The sequence below is a fragment of the Antedon mediterranea genome, chromosome 6 (genome assembly GCF_964355755.1).
Source record: "Antedon mediterranea chromosome 6, ecAntMedi1.1, whole genome shotgun sequence".
Lineage (NCBI taxonomy): Eukaryota > Metazoa > Echinodermata > Crinoidea > Comatulida > Antedonidae > Antedon > Antedon mediterranea.
This window is the reverse complement of record NC_092675.1, coordinates 26,532,048-26,545,867: the sequence shown is the minus strand read 5'-3', so window position 1 is coordinate 26,545,867 and position 13,820 is coordinate 26,532,048. Positions and strand designations below refer to the sequence as shown.

The 13,820-nt window shown below is 32.4% G+C and overlaps 1 protein-coding gene across 1 annotated transcript in view; it reads left to right on the top strand.

Moving 5' to 3' along the window:
• The first annotated feature begins 1,183 nt into the window (after window positions 1-1,183).
• Window positions 1,184-13,820, top strand: part of LOC140051861 (bifunctional heparan sulfate N-deacetylase/N-sulfotransferase 4-like) — a 36,755-nt gene continuing 24,118 nt past the window's right edge. The window contains exons 1-3 of the mRNA XM_072097189.1: window positions 1,184-1,213; window positions 9,112-10,341; window positions 10,794-11,036. Of these exons, the coding sequence (XP_071953290.1) occupies window positions 9,382-10,341; window positions 10,794-11,036 (1,203 nt within the window). The 5' untranslated portion in view covers window positions 1,184-1,213; window positions 9,112-9,381. The remainder of the gene's footprint in view (window positions 1,214-9,111; window positions 10,342-10,793; window positions 11,037-13,820) is intronic.

Sequence of the window (13,820 nt, the reverse complement as noted above, 5' to 3'; positions counted from 1 at the left end):
AATTTTATTTTGATAATTTGCAAACGCAATTGTACAACGACAAACATCTTCATTGCGCAGGACTATCAAAAAGGGCAACAGCTCAGTTGTTACCAATAGGCGTCACTCCAAAGATTTTCTACTAGTTGGAAAAATGTTAAAACTTGTCTATGTTTAAAAAAATGTATAATACATATAATTTATTGGGACACACCCCTTCAGGAATCAGTGTCTGTGATCCAATTTTAAAATCATTACGGTATCAAGAGACAGAAAATCAGAATAGGAGAAAAAAATCAATCAAGCAAGAGGACGGATGATTAGATTGATAAACAAAAATCCTTGCCATCACAATTCTCAATTCGACAATTTCTTCCCACTTTGGTACAATCTTTTGACTGTATAAATAAGCGCTATATAAATCGAACAACATTACATTTTACTCATTTATATTTCTTCGTCATCACCGACTGTGCTCCGATCCTCTTAGCATTGTCATTCTCTATCTTCTGCCAAGTCTCATCATGAGTGACATCACTGTTGACATTGTCATCCGTTATTTCTAGCGTTATCAAAATGAACATCCTGGTCCCCTTTTCAAAATACCAGCAGTGATGATAAAAATAGATTTTGAAATTAATAGAATAGAATCGAACGAACTCAGCGCAAAGATAATAAAATCATTTCATTTTAATGAAAATTACTGAAAATATTTAGAGCATCATTATTCATGTGTGTTTTTTTATCAAGTTGAATTAAAAAAATATTTATACTGTAACTTAAGTTATATTTTGATTAGTCAATTTGAGAAAAATACTGTTGAAAATAACCCCTGGAAATAACCTCAACAAGACAATATTAATACTTAATTGATGATGTACAGTTTTCAAGAAGTGAAAAAAAAAATCCCACCAAAATATAAACAGGAGAAATAAGTAAAGTACTTAGGCCTAAGGTTGATGAGGGCCAATTCCAACAGAAAAATAATAATATCAAAACCATCGCTCTTATCTCGAATTCTCGCAATATCAAAATACAGTAATTGTTTTTATTACTACCGCCCTCATCGTTTGTTGACAAAACAGAGAGAGGGACAAAATGACTCGATTCTCCATTCATGTTAGAAAGAGGCACAGTAGTATGTTGTTCATAAGTGTTTTGATGTGTTCAACGTATGTTTCTTCACTTGACTTTTTGATACTTCTTGATATTTTATAGAGTACACGGTGACAATGTAAGTAGTCTCTTTCAAATATTACAAAAAAAGAATGATTAAATGTGTAATTCTAATTCATCGCTGTTTTCTTTCCTGGTTTTGAAATCACAGTTTGAGTTTAGGCCTAAACTTAGCCTAAGTTAGAATAGTAGGCATCCCGGCTGAACCACCACGTACAGTACATCGAAATAGGGTCAGATTTACTATTCCTGTCCTGTCAATATGACGTTTTTGTGCCTTTTTTTTTATCTGTCATTAGGCCTAGCCTAGGCATACAAGTTAAATTGAGTCGTTAGTCGTCTAATCAAATAAGTATAGGTTTTGTCGTTTCCACCATCTGGAAATGTTAAAAAAATTGAAAATGTAACTTCTTTAACATGCATTTATTTTGAGGTTTCCTCCTCTGACCTTGTAACTTGTTAGGGTGGGTATTCCTTGACCTTATTCTTGCTAGTCCAACTAAAAGAGCCAGGCTATTGAGTAATATACTAGTTTTGGTACTAGGCCTAGGCCTATATTATTATATATAATCCTAATCACAGCGTATATTATAGGCGGTAGCAGGATGATTTGGCGCTGGACGATTCGGCCCTGAGACAATTTGGTCCACTTATATTTTATATGTATTTTATAAGCATAAATAAGCCTTTTTTCCAAATAAAATTATATATTATATAATTGGGATTGCCTTCAAAATGTTATTTGAGCATGGGATTATGGTTGGATGTAAATAGTACTGTATATTTTATGACCTACAGTATACTACAAAGCAATTTGTTGTATTGTGGAAATATGTCCCACAGTTGGCCTTGAAAACTGTTTTTACTTTACTTTTTACCGCTCTTTTTAATCTTCAAAATCTACCTTTTACTCTAATAATGACCATTTTATTTACCATAAATTTAAGAAACTAATTGAACAATGGAATGAATCTTTTGCTTGAGTGGTTTTATTTTATTCACCAAGTTTTTTGGTTTTAATTCATATCATATTTCAATCGAAAATGTAAACAATCACAATAATGCGTACCATTGCACTTTTTAGTGGTTTATGTTACATACTAAGTGAAATTATACAATAGTTTAATTATAAAAAATGATCTCAGAAGTATTTTAATTGGTACTACAGTATACTGTAGGATATTGGTAGGTTGGGTAAATGAATACATGTTTACTACAATTTATATAATGTAATTTGTAACAAATAATTTGTTTCTAAGATAACCAAAAAAAAAGAAAAGCAGACACTTTAACCAATTACACCACTCCGTTCTCCAGCACTCATATGAGAGCTCACCGAGACAGTATTCACAGGAGAAAAAAAGGAGGAAAGGGGCATCTGTCTGTCTATCCTATTAATTGGACTGTGCATCAGATCAGATTAAAGCTGATCAGAATCATCCAAGTTATGGATGATCATGATCGTCGTCAACAATCTTTATGTACCTCTGTGTTGAATGTTAACTCTGTTCTGGTACTGTTGATTATGATCTGATTTTTCGATAAAAATATCTTCCCATTGAATGATTACAACCGGAAATATTGTATTTGATGTCATTTTGTTGTGTTTCACACAGAACAGATCAAGCTATACCATGTAACTTTGATATGCAATGCAATTGGCTTTTGATTGAGAAAAGAGTTTGTAAACATAGTGCTATCACCTAAATATTTGATAAATGTTTAGTTCCATAGTTCGGACACTAAACCTGTTACTAAAGCCTGGTTTCCATAAAATCGCTACACGACAGAGAGTAGCGATTCCATGGAAACGCTAGAATTTATCGGGGATCTAGTAGTACGCGAGCGCTAAATATTCTTTGGTACGCGTATACGATTAATCGCCGACAAAATCGGCAAAGTTGAACATGGTTGAACTTTGCCGATTTGACTGCGATGAATGCCTTCCCGATTGCGTCGCGACATCTGCGCGTGTAGCGATTTTAATGGAAACGCTGTAGCGATTTTAATGGAAACCAGGCTTTAAGATTAATAATAGTAATTATGATGAAGGAAGACCAATCAAAAAGTGTGCACTTCGTTTTTCATTGTCAATTTCTTATTCAATCCTATATAAACCGATTTTTTCCAATGTTAATTTAATAATAAATAATAATAATATAAAGAAATATTATTAAACAAAGTGTTATAACAGGATTCTTATTCATAGGAAGTAATTGAAAGATCAGGCTTTGTCATTTCTTTATAGTGAGGTAATAAGGAACAAACAACATCCTTGTGAATAGCTTCCATCCTGACACTGCCTATATTTTTTAAGGATAGCCAAGGTCACTGTACTTGGCCTAGCCCTGTTTCTGCTACTGTACATCTTTTAACTTGCTGGTAATGCAGGCAACGTCATTACCTCATTAGGTGTTGTACTGTAAGTGTAAAGTTCTATACCCAAATTGCTTTTATCTTTTAGTGAAAAACAGCTATTCGATTTAAAAATGTAATTTGTAAAACTACTGTACAGCCTAGAAATGATTTTGTTTCCATGTCTTGAATCGTAAAGTACACTACTATAATAAAAGACAGCAGAAATACTGTAAGACTATTAGAGTTCACTTCATGACTTAAAGACAAATACAGACAGACTTACTACCTTTAATTCAATTGTTTTATAAACCCTTAAAAAGTATCTATTCTAATGGTAATTATAATGCAAAATATTAACTTACTAGTATAATATCTTTAGCAGCAGATACTGTAGTTTCATTTTGTTTACATAATTTACAGTTACTGTGTAATGGCTGCCTAAAAGAGCTTGTTATTGTTAAACAATGTTATACTATAGAATTCCTGGAATTTTTCAATTCCTTTGTCTATCTAGCGTGTTCAAGAAATGGTACGAAAAGATGTTATGACGGTGGTTGGTAGGTAATGTACAGTATGTTGGGATGTGTTACCACTCGATGGCACAGTTTACAGACTTCTTTATAATCTTGAAATAAAAAATAAAGTATTAAATAATAGAACAAGAAAATTGTTTATAGATTAGTAGTACTGTACACGTATGAAAATAAGCTTAAAAGTTAAATAAGATATCATTTACTGTATGAAACTGGAGGTTTACCTGTTCTTGATTTATGTATTAGTATTTGCTCAAACATTGAATTATTTTCCTAATTTTTACAACTTTACAGTCAAATATTGTACTGTTACTATACAATTAGTGACTCCCTGCTTCGTAGCAATGTCATCAACTACGGTCTGCCCGAAATTAACAGCATGTACCTGAAGCAAAATGTGAAATAGTGTCTAGTTTCATATTAAGTGTGGTTTTGATTACAATATGATCAAAAGCAGGCTAGATATTGTTATGATAGAACTTTGACAATTGAAATAATTATAAATCATAAGCTAGTACAGTGTACTTCTAAAAAGTAATAGGAAAGTATAAACTTAAATGAAAATGAGTATAATCACATCCAAGTCAACACATTACAATTGTACAGTTGTCTCAACAGTACTTTACTGTACATGGCATAAATAATGCCTGTCTGTTATACAGTATACTAATGACGTGTACTGTATAACTGTATGTCTTAACAATTTTTTATTTAAAGCCTTCCGCCACACCCATCAAATTTCATGTTGAAGTCAACATGGTTTGCGGCCGCTGGTTGGCAAAGTGGCCTAAAAATGCTAATCATCCTTTATGCCTAGTTGTCTACAGTATTAGTTGAAATTAGTCCCAATTTCTAGAGGCTGAACCACATGGACTAGTACTAGTAGTATAATTACAATCAAAATCTTCCCATGGGCTAGCCAAAAACATAATTGCAAACTTCTCTCTAATCCTATAATTGTGTAATAAAAGTTGTAGATAATTTCAGCTTTATTTGTATGGTAGATTTTTAACCTTGCCGGAAAGTGTGCAAAGCTCCAATAGGATTAAATATTTCCATGTAAATATTTACTCTTATAGTATTACTTTAGGAGTCGATGTCATTGGGTTTGCTTAAAGTTAACCCTTCCTACACACTTACACACAATTTGAATACCTAGCCTCAAATGGTATTTAATTAAAGAGAAGCGAATTCGGCACATCAACTGTATGTAAACGTCAACTTGAAACTTTTCTTTTTAATTAATTACTAAGAATTGTTAGGCACTCTGTTCTTTGTAGAGGGCGCCATATAAAAACTTTTATAGAATACTGTAGACGGTAGAATAGAATTGGAATAAAAAAGTAATAAAAGCATTACAAAGTTATTCTTAGAATAGAAATTATAAGTATAATATACTGTACAACAAACACCTATTCAGGGACAACCCTTAAATGATCAAAATTTACATTACATTAAATTTATAATAAATTCTGTCATGTCCGAACCATACTGTAGGTACAGTACTTTGATATTTCTCCCTCCCCTCCACATCTTTCAAAAGAAGCACATATTACTGTAGGTTTAAATAAGTTTATAGTGACCTTTTGTGTTCTGTGGTATTCTGTATGGCAGTATGCCACCAAATGTTATTAAATACAACATAATAACTGATGATATGGACCGACCTCACTGAAAACAGAAAACTACAGTATTTCATGTCATTGGATGTGCAAATGTTTTGGTATCATCTACATACCTAGCATTTACTAACCATTTTGTTTATATTGTACAGCAAAACAAATCTTGTATCTGTAATCACCCAGAAAATCCAGCATAAATATCAATTATGAAAGTTTACTAAAGCTTACTCTTGTTGCATGGTATGCTTCATTAGTTCTCAGGCGTTGGCAAAATACCATAATCACTAAAAGTGATGATGTTCATAAAAGTACTTAAATCATAAATGCCAGCAAGCAGTTGTTTGTAATGTAGCAAATGGTAATATTACTTAAAATATCAGTGCAGTGCATCATTTTGCGATTCCACACGTCATAATGAATGTTACATGCAAGCAAGGCTTATTTTCCTTCGCTTTAGTAACTTACAATTTAAGAAAAAAAAAACAACCACCTTAAATAAACTGTCCCATCAGAGAATTTGTGATAATATTTGGTATAAATTGCCAAATAAGACAACTAAATCCAAGACTGCTAGTGTATATATAATAAATAGATTTTATTTAAAATTATAGAAACTAATCTGCTGTATTGCAATTTAATTTAATAATGCGGCTAAGAATATAACCACAGTCTATCATCATTGCCTCTAGTTCTTAATTCAATTTAAAAAGCAAACAGATACGATGCGATACGACTCTTCCCTTTCTGATTAACCAGTTGGATTTATAGTTTACCGCTGATTGCAATTGTACTGGGGTCTAGGGGGGAATTTTATACAGTATGCTATACAGGCATAGATTTAGTTCTTCGATAATGCTAACAAATGATAGCCAAATAAATATGTCAAATCATTTATTTCGCCAAATTTCAAATACAGTACAAAGTAAGACATAAAATTATAAAACATTACAAAAGTACAGTAAGTAAATGAGGCAGGATCACCTAAAAGTTATATAAATAAAAATAACCATCGAGAGGTTCTCCACATAGAAATACTTGTATCAATTTTTTAAAATAGCATATTTTTTTCTTTCAATTTTAAAACAAGATTTTAAAATTTCCAAATATCATCCTCATCATGATTCATGAGGAAAACATAACTTGGGATTATGATACTCATAAGGGGTTGGAGACAATGTCGAAACATATTGCTTTTCATTCGTTTCGCAGGAAAGTTTCCCCTTAACTAATAATAGAAGTTCCACTAAATAAAGGTGTCCCAAATTAGGCATTCTAATGTATTTTAAATGTGCTTTTCTCACTCATTCAGTCGTGAATGTTTACATAAGTAAAATATAATAGGATGTATGATACTCATACAGTAGTATAAGCACATGAGCATTACGATTTATACTGCAAAGTTTTTGAGATTTAAACCTTCATTGCCACAACAACACGCCAACAATTAAAGTAAAGATGTGTTCAAATTTAGAGGTGTGATATACTGTAAACAGCCATAGTACAGTATAGAATTCTTTGTTTCCGAAGGCAGGTTATAACATAACTTTCCAGCACATCATTTATATTTACTGATCAACCTGATTGAACTACTGTACCTATACTATTACCATATCCTAATTGTCATATTGGCAACATCTACAGTACCATACAGTTGTCTACTTGTTTAGCTTTGTAGTATACAATGTGTTCAGTGAATGTGTTATATATTGGCATTTTTGACACTTTTATTTCCTTTATTTATTTAGCACCTCTATAATTTATAAAGGAGGCTTTTAATCATTTCCAATGGACTTGTTTGTTGAGAGAATGGTGCCTAATAGTTCAAGAAAGTTGAACACCATCTATCATCTTTTCTGATTTGATTTTCGTCGTTCCTTTTCTTTTTCTAATACAGTAATAGTAGGACAAATATTAATATTAAAAAAACAACAAAAATGAATTATTACATTTTGACAAGTTACAGTATTACCTAGAATGCATTACCTACAGTATTAAGCATCCATGCGCTTCACATTAAGAATTATCAATTTTTCACTAAATAATAAAACGTAAAATATGAAGGGTTCTAGAGTGTCCCCTTAATAAATAGTCTACTGAATAAAGTGGTTGGAGGCGATGTCGAAATATATTTCTCTTCATTCATTTCGCAAGAAAGTTCCCCTTAATTAATAGAAGTTCCACTAAATAAAGGTGTCCCAAACTACTGTATTTAATGTTTGCTATTCTCAATCTCACTCATTCAGTCTTGAATGTTTACATAGTATTAAATAGTAAGCAAAATATAATAGGATTATATTACATGTTTAGAACATATATTGTCTATTTCTGGTCGAGTACAAGGGACATATGTTATTAAGGTATTGTTATTTGGTGTTCAGTACAGTGAGAATGAGATCTACAGTACAGTATCCAACAGCTCTATTATTAGTTAATGTCCTGTAGTTTATAATAACATAAATCAAAAGTGTACAATGTTCATTTTAATTAAATTGTCAAATAATAGCTTTAAAACTACCAACACAGGAATTATAGCAACTGTAATATTTTCCTCACATTTTTCTTTGTCTATCACTTCTTTTACATTCCACCTGTTAATGTAGCCATTTCTCAACTCCAGTTATCAAAATATTAATGTTTATTTAGGAACAGTATGTGGTAGGGTCAAACCATGCTATTGATCATGAGCCCTACTGACTGTACTTGGTGGCTACTACTACCTGTGTCATGTTTTCTAAAGGTAATGCACCTTTGCACACTGACTCACTCGCTACCACAGTTTCCACAACATTTTTTTTTGGAAAAACTAATTGGTTTGATATTTCCCTTGTTTTACTTATTTATCATATCCTGAGCCTATATTTATGAGTTTCTTTTATCAAATTGGTGTTAGAAAAGAAAAGAAAGAAAAATTCTGGTTTGGGTTAAAAAAAAAAGAAAAGGTGTTTGAAAAGACAATATGTACTGTATACAGTATTTAAACACTGTTATGGTCCTACAGTATGTTGAACATTATACTTATTTACTCATTTCTTTATACTGTAAAGTGTTATTGATTTTCCAATGAAATTTTGTAATATAATTTCTGGAAAGATTGGTGCAAGCAAAGAGTTTAGATCATGAATACTGTAGATATATTTTAATATGAAACTATGGAATGCCAAATCTGCAAAAAAATATACATGAATGATGGAATGTAGGTGGCGGATCCGGGATTTTGAAATTGATAAAAAGGGGAGGGGAGGATGGGAAGGTTGGTGGCACGCTAAAAATGGTATTATTGAAGTGCTAAACTTAATCTAATAAACTGTCAAAACCTATAGAGACAGCATATTTTGGCAGATTTGGCTTGTCATATAAGCACAAAAAACTCTCAATTTTTATTTTTCTTGTCACATTCTACAGTAGTATATTTTTGTAATAATTTTCATGTTTATGTTTTTCAGAATTCATTATTTCTTCTTGTAGTAGAAGATTTGACAGTTTTGGATGACGATCTTGTTTACTACTAGAGTTCCAACATTGTTTAGTATTTTGGTTTGAATTATTATTGACCTTAAAATGAACGCTGTAATGTACAGTATTGCCATAATATATAATGGCCTATAATGTTGCATCGCACTTCCCAAAAAGGGACTGTGGATGAATTTTCTTCCTACGGTAGCTAAAGATTTTTTCTATGTTTAAACATTTTTAAAAACAAGGAACGTGCAACGATGATGAAAGTTTTCGCCAAATGTTTCTGCTTTCCAAGAAGGCATTTTAAGCGAGTGGTTCTGTTGATCCTACTCTTGAGTTTTTCTTTGTGGATATCTGGATTCTATCATACTTCTCAAACCAAAGTGCACACTGTGAAACATCCAAACCAAAGGTTTGCTGAAATTACAAAGAAGTTTAAAAAAAAGACAACTGTTGAATCAACCGTGTTATTACTAGTTGAAGATTCACAATCAAAGTATTCTGTGGCTGCCAGTCTCAGTGCAACGTTAGAAGCACATCATTTTCGATATCGCAAACGTCTCGTCAGCGATGGCTCACTTAAATTGCATTCGCAGCATGGCCAAGGATTATATTCAGTGATTATCTTTGAGAGTTTAAATTCTTATATCTACTTGGATATAAATGAACGAACAAAACTAGATAATTATTGCCGTGAATTTAATGTTGGTTTAATTACATTCGCGTTATCTTCCAAAAATGAGATCAGACTAAGTTCACCGATTGGAAACTTGCCCATTCACATGGACAAACAGTTAACATTACAAGACTTACAAGTGAACGCCAATTCTAAAATTCTTCATATGACAAAGGCGGCAGGTAAAATTGATACGGAAACAGAAAATTGGACCGTGTTTCATAGCAATCATTCAACTTATCAACCGATAGTTACTGGCCAAATAAACAGCGACAGTTCTCCGGAACTTTCTCACGGTATACATTCCAATGCCGTCTTCCATACAACCGCTATGCTTGATCAGGGTATATACGATGGAGTAAAAAGGATATTTTTTGGTAATAGTCTAAGGATATGGATACACTACCCCTTATTTTTGGATAGTTTACACTACTTATCAAATGGGCGCTTGTCAGTCTCTTTAGACCGTTATATTTTAGTTGACATTGACGATATATTTGTTGGTGAAACAGGAATTAGGATGGTTGCAGAAGATGTAGAGGTAAGTTTTGTAGAACTTGTACAAAACAAACAATAATTTGTATAACTATAAATATTTTTCTTCTGACTGCTTCAAATAAATACCGTTCCAGAAATTGTATTTGTTCTTTTACACTATCATTCGCATACTGAGCTGACACGGGGTCAACTCTGATAGTGTAAATAATGTGGGGTGTCAATGGCCAACCGTGTATGCTATTAATGCTGAGCTAACTTGTGCTGGTCTTCTTTAATGAAGAAAAAGGTAGGAGACAATCCCCCATTTGGGGAAATAAAAAAATCAAACATTTGTACAAAACTTGCAGTGTTCCATCTTCTTTTTAGATATGTAAACGTTGCGAATGTGTGCAACACAAGTTCAACTCTGCAGTTTGTAGAGTGCAAATCTTGATAGCCTTTCAGAGTTACGATACACTAGGTGTATTAATTGCACGTACCTTTATATTATTTCAGGCATTGGAGATTGAGCAAGAAAATCTTCGCAGAATTGTTCCTGGATTCACCTTTAATCTTGGATTCTGTGGCACATACTTCAAAAAAGGAAGTGTGATGGAGAATGCAGGAGATGAAGAGTTCATAAAAAGAGCAGACAAGTTCTGGTGGTTCCCGCACATGTACAATCATATGAAACCAACAAAATACACAGAGGAAAGTGAACTTCGCAAATACATGCAGCTCAACAAACAGTTTTCAGAGGTAAGTAGATGACTTGTGTCTTCATCTCATAGCATAATCTTCTTCATTTTGAATAAACTTCTGATGTCTATTTCGTGCATAACTTACCTGGATAAACCGACATTCGGTCTATATTGTGTTCAATGAGCTTCTAATGTGATGCACAGGTAAGTAGTTGACTTGCGCCTTCATTAGAAAATTGACATTAAGCCATCTCATAGCATAATCTTCTTCATTTTGAAAATAACTTGTGATGGTACTTTACAGTCTATTTCGTGCATAACTTACCTGGATAAACCGACATTGGTCTTCGTGTCTTCAGTGAGCTTCTATTTAAGCATTGTTCCCACTGGAACACAACACAAGGACGTACAGTAGATGCAACATATCGGTGCAAAGTGCCATAAGAACATAACCTTGTTGTTGGAACCTATGGCCTAAATATGATACCATAGACGTACATTCAGCATATTCAAGAACGTTTTCTGCTTTGCATATATCGCAACAGTGATAATTCAACCTCTCGTAAGAGAGAATTGATAAAGAGGTTTAAGAGTGGGGTATTGTGTTACATCATATGTACCACCAATGGAACATAGCATTTTATGTTGTATCACAGTTTAAGAGTTATACAATGCGACACAGAATTATAGAGAGTTTACCGATCACACGACAACATACGTCAGGTGTGATAATGATACCGATATAAATTGGGATTAGCTTAAATCCTATCAATGCACGCATAATTCCAGTGAGTGTGAACACAGTTTACAATAGGTAATTTGTGTTTTTTTTTTATTGTCCTGTCAGACATCTGGGTTTTCTATTTCACCAATAATTGAGGATGTATTAAGAACAAATTGGTGAAAAGCACAGGAAATGTGGCCACTTTGCACTATTCAGTTACCATAAACATCATAAATAGTTTATACTATCTACCACCTAAAGGAATATTTGTCATGGACACTGGTGATAAATGCATTCATTGTCAAATTCAAGTATTTTTTAATGGTTTATTTCTTGAAGCATCAGTAGGACTTTAAAAGAGGGAAGCTTTCAAAGATAATTTATAATTATCAAGTTACTAACATATTGAAGTTACATCCAGAGGAGTGATCACTTTATTAAAGTCTCTTTTAATACGTCTGTGTCATTTACTGCGATACACTGTATTCTTGTGTACTTTACCTCTAACTTAACTCTGATAGGTTTCTGAGGTACACATCTGATGTTACATCAGAGGTATCCTTGCGTTTGAACTTACTAGAAAAAAGCCAAATTGCAATTTAACTTTGATAGAGAAAAGAATGTATTTAACATAAGACGTAGAGCATCTGTTTCAGTTTGCAGTTGAATGGATTCATTTTGGAAAATTTGCCTGTTAAAAAAAAAGAAAAATATTAATATTTGAATATAATAAATATTACTATCATTTTCAGACAATATTACATCTAAAGCTCTGTCTACGCTATCCAACTTTAGATGACAAAAAAAATGTGATGTGCCCATATATGGACGTGCCATATCACTACCATAACACTACCATTATTTGGGCACATCACTACCATATTTGGGCACATCACTACCATATTTGGGCACACCACACTAATTTGATAGTGCTTAAGGGCACAGACAACAATTAAAGTTGTTTAAACTTTGAATTGTTTGCATAAATAAAAAGGCAGACTGTAAAAGACAGAAATATTAAAATCAATTTTGGTTTTACTATCTTTGCATTCTTAACATTTTGTTGTAAACCTTAGGGAAAGGTTTTATAATAATATATTAACCTAGAACAGAACTTAATGGTCATATTTCAATGTACTTTTCTTTCTAAATATAGTATAATAACCTTTGAATATGCTGACTGCATTTTATCTAACAGAAATATTTAAATCAATTTTGTTTACTATCACTATCATTGTAAACATTTTGTTGTGATTTTCTGGGGAAAGTTTTTAACCCATAACAGAATATCCTTACCCAATTTTTCCAACAGAAATGCAATCAATTTAATGTTAGTTATACTACACTATCCTTTAGCATTAGTTTTGTTGGATGAACCTCTGGGAGAAGTCTTTAATAACCCAGAGAAGTCTGATAATATTGCATACCTATAGCCTTTAAACGACGAAAAGACAAAATTCATATGTTAGATATTTACAATATAGTAATACTGTTATATTGTAATAACATTATGAATTGTGTATTCTGTGCAGTTCATGGTGTACTTTTCATGTACTGTATAGTACTAATAGTAAACAACAAACTCTATACAACTACTCCATATTGATTGGGTCAGCCTAAAGGTTAATGAATCCAATCCACAAGGCATAGCATTTTAACAGCAATTTACTAACAACAGCTGCCTGTATCCATCCATTATATAAAGTCTCTTTTGATCCAGTGACTCTGTTTCTGTTTAGGTTATACAGTATTCACTGTATAACTACACAGCCTAAACATGTTTCAGCTATCTGGACTTTATGTTATTCCAATACCAACGTTTTGGCTATCAAAATAAGTCTCATCTTTTATTGAGTACCATGATTTAAATTGTGGGCTTTATTAGGGGTACAGTTCAGTGCGTTCTTAAAAGAAAATGTCATGCCTCATTTACATTTAAATTTTTAGAGCTAAAAGGTTTATCTGTAACATATAATTCAGCTATAAGATTACCATGATTAGATTTTTCTGATTGCTAAATGAATTTAAAAATGGTTATACAGTAGATTAAGTTTATCTTATACTAGTTTAGTCCCATCCCCATATCGACATTTTTAATTCCAATCTTTATCTGTTTCG